This window comes from Lutra lutra, chromosome 13, assembly GCF_902655055.1.
Source record: "Lutra lutra chromosome 13, mLutLut1.2, whole genome shotgun sequence".
In the NCBI taxonomy this organism is placed as follows: domain Eukaryota; kingdom Metazoa; phylum Chordata; class Mammalia; order Carnivora; family Mustelidae; genus Lutra; species Lutra lutra.
In genome coordinates, this window is record NC_062290.1 from 58,255,070 (window position 1) to 58,276,653 (window position 21,584).

Genomic DNA, 21,584 nt, shown 5'->3' on the forward strand with positions numbered 1-21,584 from the left:
TTCTTTCTTTTTTTTTTTTAAAGATTTTATTTATTTATTTGACAGAGAGAGATCACAAGTAGGCAGAGAGGCAGGCAGAGAAGGAGGGGGAAGCAGGCTTCCCACTGAGCAGAGAGCCGATGTGGGGCTCCATCCCAGGAACCTGAGATCACGACCCAAGCTGAAGGCAGAGGCTCTAACCCACTGAGCCACCCAGGCGCCCCTCATATCCCCTTTTTCTGCATTCAGAACAATGTGCTAACAGACACTGGATTAGTAGGGAAGAAAAACCTCTTTAGTTGTACTTTGTTGATTTTAAAAATTCTTAGTTAGCATGTTAAATTATAAAAGTAATGCACATTCACATTAAAAATATTAAAACCATTCTAGGGGTGCCTGGATGGCTGGGTTGAAACCTTTGCCTTCAGTTCAGGTCCTGGATCCCAGAGTCATGGGAACACCCCCCCCCCTCCCCAATCAGGTTCTCTGCTCAGCAGGGAGCCTGCTTCCCTTCCTCTCTCTCTGCCTGCCTCTCTGCCTGCTTATGATCTCTGTCAAATAAATAAATAAAATATTCTTAAAAAGTATTAAAACTATTCTCATGGTTTTAATATACAATGAACAGTATTGGTCCCTTCCCCCAAATTTCCCAGTCACATTCCCTAAACCAAACTGCTCTTAACAGATTCTATATATTCTTCTAGAAATTTGGATGTATATGCAAATACACACACATATATAGTCTTAAAGTAAGCAGATGGGTCATCTATTCCTGTAGCTTGGTTTTTTATTTAACAACATACCTTGGAGAGCTTTCCATAACAGTACATAAATGTTTATCTCATTCTTTTAAAAATAGGCATAGTATCTTATTGAATGGCTATGCAATAATTTATTTAACTAGGCCCCTACCAATGAATATCTAGGCGTTTTCCATTTTTAAAAACATTACAAATAATGCTGCAGTGAGCAATTTTGTACATCTTATGCATGTGTATGAATACTGCTATAGGAAAAATTCAAGAAAGTGGGAGTTGAGGGCTATCTGCATTTTAAATTTTGTGAGGTATTGCCAAATAACCCTATAAAAAGTTTGCATCAGTTGGCACTCCCACAATAGCATATGATAATGTCTACTACCCTTCATCTCTAGTGTTTCAAAATTTTGAAATTTCCTTTCAACTACACTTATTTAGTGCCTTCTGTGTGCTTTAGACACTGCACTAGGCTCAGAGATTTGGAATGCAGTCAGTGTAGCCTGAGAAAGATTTGTTGGTGAATTACTGTTCCCTTGGGACTAAGAGCTTTTACCCTTTTAAAAATGGAAACTGCAAGCTGGTGAGGTATTTAGTTTCAATTTAGCTTAATGGAAACCTGTTAGTGAGTTTTAAAATAAGGACCAAGACAACTGAAATGGTAAAGGAAGTCTCCTGGGCTCCAGGAAGGAGGATGCTACATCTGTGGGTTTGCCGGCTTCGAAGAGCCCCTCTTTCCAGGAACAAACATGTTTTATCATTGAACTCTTTGGAGGAAACGTGAGCTGCTTTAGTCCCTAAGGTGGAGGCCTCCTAGTAAGCAAGGGCCACACAGATTCTGTGTGGCTGAGGGCAGAGCAGCGTCTATAACTGGAAATAAAGGCTGCCAACTATCATTAATTGAGCATAAACTCTGGCTAAGCACTGCATTATGTACTTTATGTGCATTGACTTAATCCTCATAACAATGCCATGATTGAGAGGGTGTCATTATGTCCAGTTTAAAGATAAGGATACTGAGGTTCAAAGAAGACAAGTAACTTGCCTAGAGTCATAGAACTAGCAGGTAGTGTTGTGGGGACCCAAACCAAGCTATGATTGACTTCAGAGCCCACATTTGGGCTCCCTGAGTATATCTGATCATGTACTTGTTTAATAAATATTATATCTTCATAATAGGGAACAGTTTAAGAACGTTTTTATCTCCATACCCCTAAAATATGCTCAGGGACAAAGGGGTTGCTTACACTTTTCAGTGGGCCATGTACCAAACTGATCTAAGTTCAGGTAAATGCCCAGTAGGTGGCAATAATAATCATCTGTTACCTTGACCAGAATTTTCATTTTCAAAGCACAGTCCCATAGCTGTGGGAAGAATAGAGTAGGGGATGATATGGATGCTGTGTTAGAGAGCTGAGATTTATCTCTGGGCCGATGAAGAACCCTTGGAGGCTTTAAATTAGGAGAATGATATGATAAGATTTATGTTTCAGGAAGATCACTGATAGTGATTAGTTTGGTTCAAACCCTGGTCTCCTTTGGGTCAGTTGCTTGCTCACTCTAAGCCTCAATGTCCTCTTCTATAAAATAGAATAATGATAGCTCTTACCTGGTAAGGTAGTTCTGAAGGTTAAATGAGATAATGCATGTATATTTCTTAGTAAATGACTAGCTCAGAGTAAATGCTCAGTAGATGAGAATGATGATAATGATATAATTATTAGATATAATTATTAGAGTGGAGAGAAACTGGAGTCAGGGAAATCAAATGTAGCTATGCGAGAGAGAGTAAGGGCCCGAATTAAGGGAGGTGTAAATGGAGGGGATAGTTATGAAAGATATTAAGGAGATAGAATTGTTAGACTTTGAAACATGATGCTAATGGAAGGGAGGGAAAAGCAGGCATATTTGATGGTTTCCACTTTCCAACTGGGGTGACTGAGTGGATGGGGATGCTTGAGTGAAATAGGAAATACTGGAAGAAATAGAAATTTAGTGTAGAAAAAGAATATAATGATTAGGGTGGAAAAAGAATATATTGAGGTTGGTTTTTAATATATTGAATTTAAGTACTCTGTTACCAATTTGAACATGGTTCCAGGAAGTTTAAGCTACAGAAATAGATTTGAACTTTGGGGCACAAGTCTGGCTCAGTGAGTAGAGCATGCAACTCTTGATCTTGGGGTTGGGAGTTCAAGCCCCACATTGGGTATAGAGATTACTAAAATAAAAATTAAAATTAAAGGGGTGCCTGGGTGGCTCACTGGGTTAAGCCGCTGCCTTCAGCTCAGGTCATGATCTCAGGGTCCTGGGATCGAGTCCCGCATCGGGCTCTCTGCTCAGCAGGGAGCCTGCTTCCCTCTCTCTCTCTGCCTGCTTCTCTGTCTACTTGTGATCTCTCTCTGTCAAATAAATAAATAAAATCTTAAAATAAATAAATAAATAAATAAATAAATAAATAAATAAATAAAAATAAAAAAATAAAAATTAAAAATGAGAATATAAAAAAAAGAAATAACCTTGAGCTCCATCATAAGGTGCAAGATGAAGCTATGGGTGGGGTAAGAACACCCAAAGGGAGTGTATAGAATAATAAGACTGGATTGGGCGGTGCCTGGGTGGCTCAGTAGATTGAGTGAAAGGTCTGACTCTTGCTTTCAGCTCAGGTCAGGATCTCAAGAACCCCATGGGGCTCTGTGCTCAGCAGGGAATCTGCTTGACATGCTCTCCCTCCCTCTCCCTCCCCCCCCATTCATGCATTCTCTCTCTCTCTCTCTCAAAATAAATAAATAAATCCTTTTTTTTAAAAAAGATTTTATTTATTTATTTGACAGAGAGAGATCACAAGTAGAGAGAGAGGGAAGCAGGCTCCCTGCTGAGCAGAGAGCCCGATGCGGGACCCGATCCCAGGACCCTGAGATCATGACCTGAGCCGAAGGCAGCGGCTTAACCCACTGAGCCACCCAGGCGCCCTAAATAAATAAATCCTTAAAAAAAAAAAAAAGAAGACGACGACGAAGGGGTTCAAGCATATATTCCTGGTCAAGGATATTGAGAAGCAACTGCTGGAGAGGTGACATGGAAATGAAAGTGGAGAACTTTCAAGAGAGAACAAGGGAACCCAGCCCTCATCCTGAAAGAGAAATGAGAAGTAAGCATTAGGGAGCTGAGTTTTTACCAGTCCCCTCCCCCAGGATGCTCACACTAAAATCTATATTAATGAGAATAGAAAATGCTCTACTATGGGATAGTTCAGACTGGGACATCTGTTATCCCATTGATCATCAGGATTAAGTTGACTGCTCTGGTGTTCTTGGGGGCGGGGTTCCTCTTCCTGTATCACTCCTCTAATAGACATCCTCCCTTGGCCGAATAGAATGACCTATCCAAAAGTAGAGGATCTTCTTTGGTCAAGTATAAGTTTAAGAATATATAAGTACAAGAATAGTGTAAGAATGGTGGACTTCCTTTGCTGGAATCTCCAAATTGTCTCCAGTGTGTACTGTAGTATTATATTTCTTTTCATAATACTATTCGCTTTTGCAGACCAAAATCCAGAAATAACAGAGTGTCTATCTGAAGTTCCATTTCATTTTTCATCTCATAACAGCCCATACTTGTGGTGATGATGGAAGGTGGGGCAGAGCCTCACTCAAAGTGAGGAATGGAAGAGTAGAGGGAGGTAGGAGAAAAGTGATAATATGGCAGGGTTAGATAAAGGACTAGCAGAGGTTAGTTGAATAATGTTTTGTTAGGCAGAGATAGTGGGAGCAGCAAGGGGGAAGGGGGAAATGGTGTTTCTGGCAGGAGGAACTGTAAAAAGCAAAGGTACAGGGACACCTGGGTGACTCAGTGGGAAGAGCATACAATTCTGGATCTCAGGCTAATCAATTTGAGCTGCATGTTGGGTGTAGAGATTACCTTAAAGTAAATAATTAACTTTTTTAAAGAAGCAAAGTTGCAGAGGTGAGAAAGGGTAGGCCATGCTCAGGAAATGTGAGTAGACTTGGTGTGCTGCATCTCAAAGTGTTAGCACATGAAGGGTTGGAGAACAGGCTGGAATGGAGATGCAGGGCCAGATGATAGAGTTCTGAGGGACAGGGGAGGGAATTTGTGCTTTGTTCTTCCGTGGTTTGATGGCTTCTGGGAGGAACCATCAAAAGCTTTCCAGGAATTCAGCCTTGTCTGTCTCAGGCTTCTCCTTTTGGAAGACCAAGGGCCCAAAGTGGCAGCCTGACATTCAATCTCCTTTGCCATGGTTGGGAAGTCAGGGCTGCAGCTGATTTCATTGGCCTGTTTTGCATTTATTATAGTGTGGCTTTTATAGTGTGTTAATTGAAATATTTCCAACTGCCAAAAACAATTACACTCAAATTGCCTTGTCAGTTCTTTTATTGCCAGATAAATGTTTTACAGACATATTTACGGGGGGCAGTGGTAACTGGATCTCGTTTTCTATTTAAGGCTGGCAGTTGGGTCTGGGATTGGTCCTCCAGGGCTCTGTTGTGGGCCAGAAAGCTGTTGGATGTGGCGCTTCCATCTTTTTCCCTTAGGGATCAGAGGTGCTTCAAAAAAAAAAAAAAAAAGCAGCTCTCTGACTCGTGCAGTTTAGCCTCGGAGAAGGGTTCCATTGCTGGAAACCCTGGCAACCTGGCAGAAATCTGAATCCTGCTGCCTGCCCTACCAGCAACAATCCCAGCCCAAGCTGAGACATGCTTTCCCCTCTCCCTGGCATCCCTTTCCTCTCCTCCACCATCACAGCCCTCCCATAGACTATCATGCACGAGCCATAAGAGGCCCTGTAGTCTAACTCTTTCACTTTGTATTTGGGAAACTTAGGCCCCAGAGACTTCCCCTAAGACCACACAGGTGGACTGTGAGCGCTGGGAGCAGAGGTCTCTGTCCCATGGGCTGTGCTGCCGGCAGGCTGTTCTGGCCCCCTTTTCAGTACTTGAGACCTGTTTTTTATAAGAACCCTTCCTTCACGTTTCCAGCCTCCACTGATCTCCCTTTGGCTTGATCATCTGAAACCCCTATCGTTCTGTATATATACTGCACGGCTTTTGCTTGCTTGGGGAACATTTTACTGGCTCTGTCACTGTTCTTCTCTTGCCTTTGTGCATGCTGTTTTCTTCTTCGGAAAAATATTTTCTCTACTTGGACAACCCATACTTGTTCTTTGTTACCTGACTAGGAAATAGCCACCTCTGGGAGCCTTTCTTGGGCTGGGTAGGTGTCTCTGTGCACCCCTTCAGCGCCCTGGGCACACGTCTCTCTGCTGCTGATGAGGAGCAGGCTTTCAAAGGAACACATACTGAGTGAGGGAGGGAGGGAGGGAGGAAGGGAGGAAGGGAGCAATGATGAGCACTGCCTACACTACTCCATGGACCCTGAGCAAACTGGGGCGGAGACCTCATCTCTCTTCGGTTTTGTCCTACTGCTGACGTGTGTCCCTGACAGATAAACAGACGCTCAGCAAGTGTTTATCAAGCTGAACAGACCATGCTGCTCTCAGGAACAGAAGATTTTAGCATATTATGACTAGAAGGTCATCACATCCAATCCTATGCAATTTACTGACAAGGAAACCGAGGCCCAAAGAGGAAAAACATTTTTCTCAGCCTCATGATCACTAATGGCATTCCTTCATTTATTCAATAAGGATTTTGAACACTTACTATATTCTCAGACCGTAGTGTATGAAACAAAGTACCTGCTCAGAAAGAGTTCACATTCATCCCAAACAAGTGTTTTTGAGTATAATCTGACCTCAAATTCCCCTTAATGCATAGTACAAAGCTGAGCTCTTAGAATATGCTTTTTTTTTTTTTTTTTAAGAGTGGGAGAGATGGGTGAGGAGGGGCAGAGACAGCAAGAATCTTAAGCAGGCTCAATGCCCAGTGTGGAGCCCAATGTGGGGCTTGATTTCACAACTCTGAGATCATAACCTGAGCCAAAACCAAAAGTCAGATGCTTAACTGAATGAGCCACCCAGGCACCCCTAGAAAATGCTTTTTTAAAATGTTTGTTGAGGGGTACCTGGGTGGCTCAGTCAATTAAGTGTCCATCTTCTGCTCAGGTCATGATCCCGGGGTCCTAGGATCAAGCCCCACATCGGGCTCCCTGCTCCGTGGTGAGCCTACTTCTCCCTCTCCCTCTGCCTATTACTCCCCCTGCTTGTGTTCTGTTTCTCTGACAGATAAATAAATAAAATCTTAAAATTATTAAAGAAAAAAAAAAAACTTAGGAAAGCTCGATGTCCACTATCTTTGAGGTCTCTGGGCAGAAGCCTCCCTGTCTATAATACTATTTCTGATGATCCTGCAGAAATTTGTCTATGAATTACCTCTTGTTTCTGTTCTTTTTTTCAGAGCATCAGTGTGGGCAGAGGAGCCAGGAAGAGAGTAAGTGCTGAGCCCACTGCAGGCTCTCAGCAAGAAGCTAACAGCATTGTTTTCCATTGAAAATATTAGCTATATGTTTTTTAGAAAATTCAAATGAGCAAAAAGAATGTTAAAATCCCCCTTAAATCCACCATTGCAGGAAACCTCTTGGTTAATACATGATGTTATATCCTTTCAGATATTTCTGTGCATATATAAAAATTATATGTATTTATTTTTAAATGGAATCAAACTGTATGTTATTTTATAATCTGCTTTTTACATAATATATTTGAGTACTTTCCATTGCCAATAAAGATACTTTTATAGCATCATTTAAAATTACTGTACAACATTTCACCATATGTTCCTTAAGGCCGTACCATAATTTGTTCAACCATGCCCCATTATTGGACATTTAACTGTTTCTTCTTTTTCACTATTATGATCAATTCTCCCATAAACACTCATGCATTTAAATCTCTGGGCATGTCTATGGTTGTGGTTATTTCTTTAATATAAAGTCCTACACATAAAAACTTTAGTCAAAGAGTATAAATATTTTTTAGGCTTTTGAGAAATATTTCCAAATTGTTCTTTAGAAAGGCTGTCCTTGATTTGAAGGGGCACATGCACCCCGATGTTTATAGCAGCAATGTCCACAACAGCCAAATTATAGAAAGAGCCCAAATGTCTATCAACTGATGAATAGATAAAGAAGATGTGGAGTGTATATATAAAATGGAATATTACTCAGCCATTGAAAAGAATGAAATCTTGCCATTTGCAACAACGCAGGTGGAACTAGAGGATATTATGCTGAGTGAAATAAGTCAGTCAGAGAAAGACAAATACCACATTATTTCACTCATATGTGGAATTTAAGAAACAAAACAGATGAACATAGGGGAAGGGGGAAAAAGAGAGCGAGAGGAAAGCGAACCATAAACGAATCTTAACAATGGAGAACAAACTGAGGGTTGCTGGAAGGAGGTGGGCCAGGAATGGGCTAAATGGGTGATGGGTATTAAGGAAGGCATTTGTGATGAGCATTGGGTGTTACATGTAAGTGATGAATCACTAAATTCTCCACCCGAAACCAATATTGCCATGTATGTTAACTAACTAGAATCTAAATAAGAACTTGAAATAAAAAAAGTCACCAAAATTGTTAGACTGACCTGCTCATCAACAGGGCACCAAAGTCATGTTTTTGAGGAATAAATAAATATCTTCTATCTTTCACAGTAGAAAAGAGAGGTTAACTCTAAAATTCTGTTCCAAAACATACAGAAACTGTAGTCTGCCACAATAGAAAAAACTATTAACATAAAGATAAGAAAACTGATCTAATTCTACAGAACACTACAGCAACTCGACTGTTTAGTCATGTACCTCGAGGGTGGGCACATTTTATCCGTAAAGTGCCAGACAGCAAATATCTTAGGTTGTGTAGGCCGTATGGTCTCACGTACAACTACTCAACTTTGCTTGTAGGGCAAAAGCAGCAAAAGATAATACATAGATGAATGAGAGTGGTTGGGTCCCAATAAAACTATTTATGGAAATAGGAAAAGAGAAAGAAAGAAAGAGAGAGAGAAAGAAAGGGAGGAAGGAAGGGCGAAAGAAAGAAGAAAAAAAGAAAAACAAAGAAAAGGAAAGAAAAGAAAAGAGAGAGAGAGAAAGAAAAAAAGGAAAAAGGAAAAAGAAAGATTGTGTTAATTTATGGTTATCAATTTTCCCATAACCTCATCAACACAATATTAATTTCATTTGGTTGAGGGGTCTCTTTATTTTGGGTTTTTGTTGTTTTAGTTTTCAATAGTTTTTTTTTTTTTTTTAAAGGTTTTATTTCTTTCTTTGTTCATTTGTGAGAAAGAAAGCGAGAGAGTGAGCACAAGCCGGGGTAGAGGGAAGGAGAATCCCAAGCAGACTCCCCACTGTGCAGAGCCTGCCGTGGGGCTGCATCTCACGATCCTGAGGTCATGACCTGAGCTGAAACCAAGACTCGGTTGCTCAACCAACTGAGCCACCCAGGGGCCCCATTGTTTTCAGGAGTTTTAAGTGAAAAATTGGATTCTTTGGGGGTTTTTTCTGCATATTTTTGCTATTATAGGGGTGATTTTTTTTTTTTTTTTAGTATGCCATAGGCCACTTTGGCAAGGTGTTTAGCCATCTATTAGGGAAAGGAGAAAGTTCTAGTCCTTGGTTTTTTGGCAGCAATCTGACGGTCTCTCTGAAGACTCACCACAATGTTCCAGCTAACCCCTGACTCCAAGGGCTGAGGTGGCCAACATCCTCCAGGCAGTGAGAACTCCAGCCCTAGCAGCTCCTTCGGACTCTTTCATGAGTGGTCTATTGTGCATTCTGTAGTCTCCATGTGGGGGCAGGGCTTGGCCTCTGGGAGGATTTGTGAATGAAGCGGCTTCTGGCTGCTCTGCTTGCTGACCCTCACATGGGGTTTTTGACCAGGATGAAGATTCAGGAACTGATGTGGGGGAAGGAGCAGATGAATGGGCCCAGTCCAAAGCCACAGTCAGACCCCCTGACCAGCTGGAGCTGACCGATGCGGTGAGTCAGGCGCGTCCCGCCCTTGCCCCTTCCACCTCCTCCAGCCTCAGAGATGTGCTCTTGCACGGTAATGATTAGCCTCCTGCACAGAGCCTGGGTGTGAGATGTCTGCTGGTACCCCAAGTACCAGAAGAGGTGGGGGGCCCTCCATGTAGGACCCTCTGGGTATTTCTCTCCCTCAGGAGCTAAAGGAAGAGTTCACCCGCATTCTGACCGCCAACAACCCACACGCACCCCAGAACATCGTCAGGTACAGCTTCAAAGTAAGTCTCCCCCCGGGGTGGGGGCCTCTGGGTACCCCTTGGCTTGGCAGGGACTTGCTATTCTGCAAAAGCCTCTCCGCTATTAGAGACCATCTTTAAACTTTGGTCTTTGGCTGGAACCTTGAAATTTTACATGGACTTTTCCAGAGATTTCAAAAATTTCTTTACTAATCTCCCTTACAGTCTTAATGAGTACTTATTACATGTCAGACACTGTGTTAATAAATTATTTTAATTATTTTTAAAACTTACAACTATCCTGAAAATTAGATAGTATTATCCTCATTTTACAGATGAAAAAAAATCAAGGCTTAGAGTGGTTAAGCCCAAGGTCATGCAGAAAATAGGGGACAGAATCAGGATTTGAATCCATTCTGCCCACAACCACAAACCCTGTTCTTAGCTGCCACACTGTTTCATCCTCCCAACCATCTGAGTTCCTGAGACAAGGGCTTTGTGGTGACTGTGTAAGGCAGAGCATCCCAACCTATGTGCGGAAATAGTAATTCTTTCAGCCCTCCAGGGGTAGGTGGGTTTGGTTCAGTCAGAGCACATGGGCTGGGTTCCTCTCTAGAGCTTCTCCTCTTTAGAACTTACCCCTATATGTCATACAAATGTAATAATTTTCTATGTGACTTGAAAAGGGTTGAGAAGAAATGTTTTGAAAGAAGGAAGGAGGGGTGCCTGGGTGGCTCAGTGGGTTAAGCCTCTGCCTTCTGCTCAGGTCATGATCTCAGGATCCTGGGATCAAGGTCCACCTCGGGCTCTCTGTTGGGCAGGGAGCCTGCTTCCCCCTCTCTCTCTGCCTGCCTCTCTGCCTACTTGTGATTGCTCTCTCTGTCAAATAAATAAATAAAATCTTTTAAAAGAGAAAGAAAGAAAGATAGAAGGAAGGAAGGAAACCTGGTGTCAAAGTCAATGGTACAACTAGGATGCTTTTCAATAAGGAAGCTAGGTAGGGGACCCAGACTAATAGACCCTATGAAAACAGGGATCACATCTGCTTTTGCTAAGCTTTATATCCCTGGAACCTGGAAAATACTTGGCATGTTGTACAGCGTCTGCTTAAAAATTATTTGTTGAAGGGGCACCTGGGTGGCTCAGTGGTTTAAGCCTCTGCCTTCAGCTCAGGTTGTGGTCTCAGGGTCCTGGGATGGAGCCCCGCATCGGGCTCTCTGCTCGGCGGGGAGCCTGCTTCCCCCTCTCTCTCTGCCTGCCTCTCTGTCTGCTTGTGACCTCTCTCTCTCTCTCTCTCTCTCTGTCAAATAAATAAATAATCTTAAAAAAAATTATTTGTTGAAGAAGGAATGAACAAGGTTGCCTGGATTTTAAGCTGAACCCTGCTTCTCATTTGCTGTATGACCTGGATAAGGGCCAAACTCAAAAACCTTTTCTAGATGTCTGTGGCCCCTTGTTTGGAACAGGAGGATTGGGGATTGGGGGTATCTCTGAGAATCTATCCAGTCCTCACATCCACTAATAACAGTGTGGAGAAGGTCAGGCCAGGTGTGTCTGATTACTATGTGTGACCTGTCTCAGCTCTGTGGTGAGACAGGTACACGAGGATACCTCGGCATGGATGTGAGAGCCAGTGATAGGCAAGTCCAGAACTATTCAAAGTTAAAGAAAAGACAATTTAAAAATATGTCTTTGATGAGAACGTAAAAGAAAAAACATCTTTCGTTTGCCTCCTCTTCTTTTTTTTTTTTAAGATTTTATTTATTCATTTGACAGACAGACATCACAAGTAGGCAGAGAGGCAGGCAGAGAGAGAGGAAGGGAAGCAGGCTCCTTGCTGAGCAGAGAGCCCAAAGCGGGGCTTCATCTCAGGACCCTGAGATCATGACCTGAGCTGAAAGCAGGGGCTTTAACCCACTGAGCCACCCAGGTGCCCCATTGTCTCCTCTTCTTAAGCTGGAATGTAATGAAAACTTCCGGTTAACTGAACATTTGGGGATATCTATCTATATATATCGTTAACAGATGGACCATGTTAATCCTTATAGAATGAAGGCAGATTGCATTCTCACTCCAGCACTTTTGGGACCCCTGGTCTGACTCAGCCCCCTATCCTCTTAGGAAGGCACGTATAAGCTTATTGGCGTGGTGAACCAACTGGCAGTTCACTTCAGCCAGGTTGGGAACCTGATCCCCAAAGACTCGGATGAAGGACGGCGGCAGCACTACCGTGATGAGTTAGCAGCAGGTAGGCCTCGGGGCCGGCAGGAAGTGGAGGCCCAGAGCCCAGGTTCCTTTCTGTGGTCATCCTAGGGAGCGGATACTAAGCCATAACTTTGCAGAGCTTCTGCTTACATGAAGCCCCACAGCTGGCGGCCCTGCTGCGGTCTGGGAATTAAGCTGTGAGGACCCTGGGGTAGCTGAGGCCTCAAAGGCAGAAACCAAGAGAGCCTTGCCCTGCCAGGGGACGGGGCAGCAGGCCTGGCCTTTGGATTCATCTGCAGTATCTTATCAAGGTTCTCAGGAGTCTGCCAAGGTGGTGATTTCAGAAACCGAAATCCTCGAAGAAGAAGAAGAGCCTAAGGAAACAGAAGCTGAAACTGAACTTGGGAGTCAAACAGATGTGCCTGCCACTGAGGTACAGTACAGAACCGCTCTCATCCCTCCCCTTCCAGGTCCAGCTGCAGATGGAAACTTCGGGGCTAACTGGTTGGGGGGTGGGGCTGCAGGTGAGAAGTTAGACGCTGTAGGTAGCAAGCCTCTGGCATCATCACCCTCTCCTACTCCAGACTCTCCTAGGGCATGACTTCTCCCCACCCCGATTCCCCACCACCTTCTTCTCACAGCTGAGCCCTGGTCCTGTGGGTCTTTTTTTTCTAGGCAGCTGCAAAAGCAACTGAAGAAGAATTGATGACTCCCAAGCAGCCCAAGGAGCGAAAGCTCACCAACAAGTTCAACTTCAGTGAGAGGGCCTCACAGACCTTAAACAATCCTCTCCGGGTAGAGCAGCCCCCACCACAGCCCCTTGACCTCCTGGTTCTGTACTGTTGCATGGCAGGGAAGGAACAGGCTTGACCCCTGCCCCAGCAGCTCTTAGCCTGGAAGGATGACAGGCACAGCACAGTTCATCTCTCCAAGGAGAGCTGGGAACATGTGTTGGGGGTCTTGTAAGCTGTTCAGAGTTCAGAACTCCTTGTAAAGAGTTCAGAGTGGGTAACAAGGAGTCTGGAGCCCTTCACTGAGACTGAAACACGTATGGGCCTTGGAGAAGAGGTCAAGATCTGGGGGACAGAGGGGAGGCCAGAATGTGCCAGGGAGGCAGAACTAAGCCAGTTTGACTGCAGTTGATGCTCTCTGTGATAGACTAGCTGGAAAAGGCTAGAAAAGTTTCCTGGCTCACTAGTATGGAGAACCCTGAATACCAGGTTGAAGGAACCTCTCAGGGTTTCAGGGGAGAGACTCACGTATGTAAGACAGTGTTTTACAGAAATCAACCTATGAATGGAGGACAGAGGTCTACAGGATGGGTTTCTGGAAGCTCCTAATCATGCTGTGTGCTCCCTATTTAGTAATATGGGTGGTACATAATGAGGAGGGAATGCATTCCTCTGGTGGAGCAGAGACCCCAGTATTAGGGAGAAGCCTTCTCAGGATGAGGGATGTTAGTCCAGTAGCTTACCAGGGGCTGACCTCTGTGTCTTGCATCAGGAGGCTGACCAGAGACCTGTCCATCCCCCACTTGGAGTTTTTCTTGGTTGAAAGTGGCACAATCAGGCTTCATTGCCCCTGATTTCTAGCTTGGGCTTTTTCTAAGGAAGCTTAGAAGGAAAATGGAGGCTTTCACTCCATCATTTGGTCCTTTGTTCAGGCCCTCTTTACTTCCCCAGTTCTATGTTCCATCCCTCCCTCTGCTCCAACTGAAATGTTTCACCCAAGGATATACTGCTGGGTTAAGTGAGAAGGATTTGAGGGCTTTCTGTGGGTTTCCTGTTGTCATTGTTCTCTAGGACCGAGAATGCCAGATGGAGCCTCCTCCTAGGACAAACTTTTCAGCCACAGCCAATCAGGTGAGTCCCTGGATCAGTCTAAAACTCATCACCACACCCCAGCCACCCACCCCATGCATCCTTGTCAAAGAGTCCTCTGCATCCATCTATCTCCCTGCTACTTGTCTAGGCTTTGAACACTAGGGATATGAGACAGTGGGACCCCACCCTGTGAGCTCTGGATCAGCTACATGCTCCCAACCCCAGGGCAAGGCTGTCAAAGAGGGAAATAAGCATGGTTTCTAACTCTCTGAAACCCATGGCACCCCAAGGCTGACTCTGAAGCGTTAGCACTTTAACCTGCCCTTCCAGAAGCCTTCATTTTTCCTGCAGACTCTCTTTCCCCCTCAAATCCTACTGGGTAGCCATGCTGATTTGGGCAGGATTTGGTGCCAGGAGACCTGAGCTCGGGCGCCAACTTTGCTGCTCATACTATAAGATCCTGGGCAAACCATGTCATTCTTAATTTATCAGTTACTGTTTCTCTGTCAAATGAGGACAACAAGCAGCCTCACAGAATTGTTGGAAGGCTCTGAATGAGATAACAAACATTGAATTGTATTGTAGCATGGAGTATTGGCCCATGGGTGACTCATTACTGTAAGGTGTGTCTATCTGGCCTCCAGGTGGCAGTGACTGCCCAACTCTGGAGAGCACAGAATGTGATCTGGGGTTTTTTAGTCCCAGATCCTTGCTGGTTCCTTTGTCACTATCCTTGGGCTTCTCTTGCTGTCAGATCCAGTTAGCAGGGTTTCCTTAAATTTTTTTTAAGATCTTATTTATTTATTTATTTATTTGAGAGAGAGAGGGAGAGACAAAGGGCACAAGCAGGGGGAGGAACAGAGGGTGAGAGGGCAGGGAAAATCTCAAGCAGACTTGGCAATGAGTGTGGAGCCCAACATGGTGCTCAATCCTATGACCCTGAGATCATGACCTGAACCAAGAGTCAAACACTTAACTGACTGAGCCACCCAGGTGCCCATCCCTTACTTTTGTTTATCTTTTTATGCTCAGAAGTTTTGGTCAGTGCTGTAGATAGCTGACATGAACTAGTGAAGTTTATCACATCTCTATATGGGGAAACATTTTTAAAATGTCCTAGTTCAGGGACGCCTGGGTGGCTCAGTGGGTTAAGCCTCTGCCTTCAGCTCAGGTCATGATCTTGGGGTCCTGGGATGGAGCCCCACACCGGGCTCTCTGCTCGGCAGGGGGCCTGGTTCTCCCTTCTCTCTGCCTGCCTCTCTGTCTACTTGTGATCTCTCTCTCTCTGTCAAATAAATATATAAAAATAAAAAAAAATTTTAAATGTCCTAGTTCAGAGTCTTATAAATCACCAAGAAAAATGTAAGCTAGCCTATATTTGCCCATTTGTTTTGCCTAGCAGGGTCTGTAGGTTGGAGCAATACTGATCTCTAGTTGGCAATTGAGCCTCTAAGCTGCAGAGTAGAACGTTCATCCCAGAGGTGCCCTGAGAGCTTCATTCTTGTCCTAGAGCTGACAGCAGAGAAGACAGACATCGAATACATAATTACCCTGGACCAAGTGGAGGATGCTATAGAGGCATGTGACAGGGGTTGACATAGTCTATTCCTCAAGCTCTAAAAGCTGAATAGGAGCTGCCTGGATGAAGATTTTGCCGTGTGATGATCCTTCTCATTTTGCCCTTGCCTAGTGGGAGATCTACGATGCCTATGTAGAGGAACTTAAGAAGCAGGAAAAGACCAAAGAAAAGGAGAAGGCAAAGACACCAGTGGCTAAAAAAATGGGGAAGATGACCATGAGGAAGATGACATCTATGGAGTCCCAGGTTTGATGGAGGTTTCATGGCTGTGTCACAGAGAATGACTGAGTGGGATCTTGGTCTCTGGGTAGTGAGGAACCTGGCCATCAGGAAGGACTTCACAGACTTTAAGGGGTGTGTGTGTATGTGATAATGCTGAAGTATGAATAGTTCTTTTCTTTTGGGAAGATGTGAGAAGAGCTAGAGCTACCTCTGGCATTCCATACTTCTCCCCAGTCTTATAGGATTCAGGATTGTTGGGCTAGGGGGGTAACAGAAGACATGAATGTTATTGAAAGTCCAAAGTATACCTTGAAAGAGCTCAGGATTCTTCTCAGGATGAGGTGGGATATAAGAATAAAGCACCACCTCCCTGAGCAAGGGCTCCTAAGGTTTGGGAGAGTGATTTGCTCTTCTTGACCTTCAGTCTTTGGGCTTTATTTGTTCAATTTTTTAGGTGAGTCTTATGGGCCAGAAGGCAAGTCAGAGCTGATCACAGTCACCAGCACTGTGCTCGCTTCGGCAGCACATATACACAGTCACCAGCACGTCCAGGCCAATGGGTGTGGTAATTCTGGGGTGGATGTTTACTCCGAAGAACCATATAGGAGTCATTATAGAGGTCATGGTTGGGGGGCTCACTGTAGGTATAGCCAGTATAGGTTGGGGATCATCATGGAAATTATGGTGATAGGTCACCACAGGGAAGATCACCACAGGGAGATGCTGAAAGGCCACTTTTGTCCCTTCCAACGGAGAGAAAGCTGGGTCGGGAGCCAGAGTCACAGTATGGGTATCAGGATGAGTTTGACCGGCAATAGAGTGGGAAAGTGAGGGCCACAGTAAGCCGAAGTCTAGGTTCAGCACCTTGGAGAGCTCCCAGACAGCTCTCTGGGAAGTGGTTCTGCTACAGAAGACAGATCAGTTAAAGGAAATTTTGCTTTGTCTTAGGTACGCCCACTTCCACACAATTTCATGTCCCTGATAAAAGTCACATTTTATGAGAGGTTTGAGGCTTCCCTGCTTTGGCTTAATATGAACTTCTCTAATTCAGTTTCATTCAACTACAGACCAAAACTTGTGATCATGATCATGCTGGGTACTGGAACCCAGAGGTGAAAGATGAGGTCCTTGCCCCATGGCTTGCCCTATCCAGACCTTTGATTTCCCCTGTACTGTTGCCTAGAGGTTAGTGGCTTTGGAGGAGCTGTTGGCCTGGGTCAAGTTTCACTTGAAGATCCTTCAAGGATTTAGCTGTAGGCTGTGTGTTAGGACTATTATTATAGAAACCTTAACTGTAGCTGCCAGGACCCAGAGAACAGAAGAAATGTCCCTGTGGCTGAGACTGAAAACTGTCCTTTGGTCTAAGCCCTTGGTGCCTAACATGTCTATCAGACTTTGTGTCTAATGTGCCCAGGGAAGGGGGACTACGCTGGATTCTTCCAGCTTGGTTGACATTGAAGGCTGTGATGCAGGTAGATTCCAGTCCTCTGCACCAAGAAGCTACAGTGGTGGCAGGACATTGTGGGGTGTAAGATACCCCCAACACCAGTGAACACCTTAGTGTGAAACCTCTACACAAGGGAATCGAGCTTTAACTGGGAATCCCAAGTACTGGGCCTGGCTGTCTGTAGAATTGAGTGGCCCTTTGCTCAGGCCCGGCGTATGAACAGAGTGACACCTTTTTTCAGGGACCTGCATCTGATGAGTTTGATATAAAACTCAAGTGCATGGGAGGGGAGAAAGCAGAACAACTCATTGATACCCTATAGGAAGGTCTGCAATGATAGATTTCAGGTTTCTGTCTCATTAATGATTTGGATGAATGTATAGAAATGAATGTAAGCTTGTCTGGTCTGAAAGATTAGGACAGGAAGGGGAGAAAGGACTCAGAAGCCACAAGTTTAGTCAGAAATAATGAAGAGCTATGTCTGCTCAAGTAGCATAGTATCCAGAACGAGGGAGACAGCAGTCCACCACACTGTCCTCAGAGCACATCTAAAACCTTGAGTCTGCCAGGACCAGGCAAAGGTGGTCAGGCTAGTGAAGGACTGGCTTTCTCCATGGGGCTGTGGGCATGATACCTGGAGTCCACAGAGTTGAGTTTAGATCCTGTCTTTGCTACTTATTAGCTGGGTTCTTCTGGCCTGTTTCCTCATTGGTAAAGACATCCTACTGATACTTACTTTGCAAGATTGTTGTGAGAACCCAAGATCGTGTACAGTTGCTAGTATAGTAGAAGTTAGGTAACTTAACTAAAGTTGCCACTTGGCTCCTAATCCACAGAATGGGAAGGGAATGCAGGTCTATGTATCTCCAGAAGCCATCCTCTTCCTGATGCCAACACTCCTAGGAAATATCATTTTCAAGAGCCATGGGCCTGGCCTTCTTGAGCACCTTGAGGGTTGCACCTGGACAAAACCTTGGGTTAGGAGTTGCTTCTGCCTCATACTCCCTATGTACAAGCATATCTCTGTCCCCTCTCTGGGTTCTATCTCTTCCTCAACTCTTGACTAAATAAGTTGGATCAGAAGCTATCTGAGGCCTTTAATGAGAGTCTTTGTCATTGTCTGAGATGATGAAACCTTTCTGTCTCCACTAAAGAAGACTCTTACCTTCTCTTTTCCGTTCTTCCCTCCAATACCCTTCCTGGGCTCTCTCCAAAGTCCCGTGTTGTACACCAAGATATGCCTTCACCAGAACAAGTTCAGAATGAAAGATCATGAGGCAGGCTGTGCCCAGGAGCCAAGTATGGCAGTGCAGACTCCTTATGCCACATATGAGCTGGGCATTCCCAAAAGGGGGTGGTGACATGAGCTGCTCCTTGAGGCATGAAGAGATTTCTTTACAGAGCTATCTTGGGTGGGTGGTGTCAGAGAGACAATTGCACCTCTGGGCTGTGGCTTGAGGCATAAGCTCTGCAGGAGCTAGCTATGAAGACCTGTGACCTCTGTATCTCCACAGAGTGATGACATCACCAAAGTGACTCAGGCTGCTAAAATTGTGGAGCGGATGGTCAACCAGAACACATATGATGATGTTGCTCAAGGTAAGATTTAACGTGCTGGCAACTACTCTTACTGCTTGTATTAAAAGAATTCCTCAGGGGGCGCCTGGGTGCTCAGTTGGTGGAGCATCTGACTCTTGATTTTGGCTTGGGTCATGATTTCAGGTTCCTGGGATCAAGCCCTACGGGCTCTGTGCTCAGGAGGGAGTCCGCTTCTCTCCTACTCCCTCTCCCTCTGCCACACACACACACACCCTTCGCTCACAAGTGCTTCCTTATTCTTGTCTCTACTGTGTCCAGCTTGGGGACAACATAAATGCTAGAATGCAGACTGAAACAGCTCTGGGGATCCTCAGGAATGGAGGAAGGGAAATGAGGAATGAGTGGCAGCAGTCAAGGAAGGCAGAAGGGAGGGCTAAGCTAGGTGCCAAGGGATAAGCAGAGTCTGAATGGGAGATTAGCAAAAGGGAAGATATTCTGGGAAAGGAACAGCATAAGCAGTCACTCGGTGGTAAAAACAAATTGGAATGGACTCTGAGGACAAAGGGCAGCAGACTCAGTGACTCAAGCAGGGGTTTGTTGGAAAGTAGTGAGAGTTCAGGCTACAGAGATGGTTGGAGTCCAGGCTACAGGGCCTGGACTATCTCAGGGAATCTGAGCTTTTCTGCAGAGAGTTCAAAGGTCCTGTCCAGGCAGCAACACAGTCCAGTGAGAGGTCAGCTGGAGAAGGATGCAATGGGGCAGAATACAGGGACAGAGACGAAGGTGAGGTTCAGCTGAGGGGTAGAATGGGCCTCATCCCACCTTTTGCAGGGGTAAAGAAAAGGAAGCAGTTATAATTGTGAAAAGCCAGCATCAGCATTCCCTGGGAAAGGCCCAGGTACTGGACATTGTGCTATGCAACTTACACATATTACTTTACATCATCCTGACTTCCACGCTATTGGGTGAATACCATTATTCTCTCCATTTCATAGGTGAGAAATTTGGGCCATTGCCACTTGTTCACAACCGCAGCCAGTATGAGGAGTGAGTGGAGCCACTGGGACTTGAACACAGGCCCTTTGGATCTATAGCCTAAGTGCTCCAGTGCAAGGCTACAGAGCCACTGAGCTTGAAGAGACATTTCAAGTAAACATTCAATAAGTCTATGCTGGTGATTAATTAGTGATGAAGTGAAGAAAGAGATTGATTCAGAAATGCTTAAATCCTGGGGGCCTGGGAAATTCTGGTGTCTTTGACAGAGCCAGGGAAACAGAATCCTTCCCATGGCATGAACAGCACATTCCCAAGTGGCTTGTATTTCCCTAAGAGGTTGTGCATTTATTTGGAGCAGCTGCCTCCCCAAAGTTGGCAGCTCCTCACTGCTGGCTGGTCTCCTTTGCTGACAGCCTAGGGCTCTTCTTGGTGACTTGATGCTCATTGCTCACCCATGGGACATAGAAACCAGGGCTGCCAAGACCAGCAGCCTAAACAAGCCCCCTTGTTATCATTCAGGCTGGAAAACGACCTTGAGTGCTTTCAAAGCTGTCAAAGTACACAGCAGCTTTGAATGAATTTGTCACTCACACAGCTTGGCTTCCTGAAACCCAGCCTCTGCAACCAGCCCACCAAAGGGCTGCAAACACGATTAATATCCATGGAGAAACTGGCCTTGGTGAACCTTTTTCATTTATAAGAACACAATCACATAAAAATGCATTGAACTTTGATTTTTTTAATTGCACACTCTTTTCCCAAAGGGAAAGTCTAATCATGAAGAAGTGAAAACAGAAAAGTGTTACCAATTAATCTCCTCTCTGAAATGAGGTATTTTCAAAGACAGCCTAAGCTCGGGGCTCTCCTATATGATCAAGGCTCATGCCTCTGATCGCTCTGATTTTTTGTTGTTGTTCCGAGACATTTTTGAGGTTTGAATGTGGTCCCACAACCTCAAGGCTGGGCCAGTGCCTAGGCATGTCCTTGACCGTGTCGGATGAGAGGATTCATTTTCTAATGGGTCACCCCTGTTTGGAAAAAAAGACTGAGAAATTTTTCACTTCTGGTGATTTATTTCATTGTGTTCTTTGAACAATCATTGGGTGTCTGCTCTGTGGCTGGCACTGTGCTAGGCACTGCAGGTCCAGAGATGACTAGAACAAGCTGCTTGCTCCCCAGGAGCTGTCTGGTAGGGGAGACGGGCAAAAGGATCAATAGAAGCAACACAGCATGACAGACATTTCAGCAGAGAAGAGGCAGGGCTGGAATGGAGGAAGAGATGAATTCTGCTTAACAAGAAAATGAAGGCCTCACAGAGAAGGAGTTTAATCTGGATCTGCAGTTAGTGGGAGTTTGCCAGGAAGATGGAGGAGCAGAACATTCTAGACACGATTTGATATAGAGGTTATGTGAACACCTGACTGCAAATGACATGGCAGTCGTGGCCTGGACCCTTGGTTTGACCAGGGAGCCTGTACAAGCAGAGTCATTGAGGGGTTTTCAGTGGGGGGGAGGGGTGGTGTGATGAGGTGATTGATTGTTCTCATTCTGGTAGCTCTGGGGAGTGGGCACTGGAGGAGGAGTTACTGGAGGTGGGGATACCAATTAGGAGGAGGATGTAGTAATGCAGGTGATGGTTCTTGGGACCTGGGCAGTGGCTTTGGGTTTGGAGAGAAGTGAATGGATTAAAAAAAGTCATCAGAAGGACAATATGAGATATGATGTAAAGAGATCAGTCAAGGATTACCAGGTTTCTATTTAGCCAAATGACAAGACAGATGGAGCTTCTACCTAAGTTAGAGGAAACGGGAAGCAGAGATAATTTAGGGCAGGAGATGAACTTGAATCCAGAGAACCCATTTCA

The 21,584-nt window shown here is 44.8% G+C and overlaps 1 protein-coding gene across 1 annotated transcript in view; it reads left to right on the top strand.

The window, feature by feature from the left end:
* The window catches only part of LOC125083962 (dynein axonemal intermediate chain 1-like), a 59,622-nt gene that overhangs the window by 13,984 nt on the left and 24,054 nt on the right, over nucleotides 1-21,584 (top strand). The window contains 9 exon segments of the mRNA XM_047701005.1: nucleotides 7,106-7,138; nucleotides 9,590-9,688; nucleotides 9,871-9,951; nucleotides 12,031-12,157; nucleotides 12,426-12,547; nucleotides 12,790-12,909; nucleotides 13,917-13,976; nucleotides 15,628-15,762; nucleotides 18,700-18,784. Of these exon segments, the coding sequence (XP_047556961.1) occupies nucleotides 7,106-7,138; nucleotides 9,590-9,688; nucleotides 9,871-9,951; nucleotides 12,031-12,157; nucleotides 12,426-12,547; nucleotides 12,790-12,909; nucleotides 13,917-13,976; nucleotides 15,628-15,762; nucleotides 18,700-18,784 (862 nt within the window).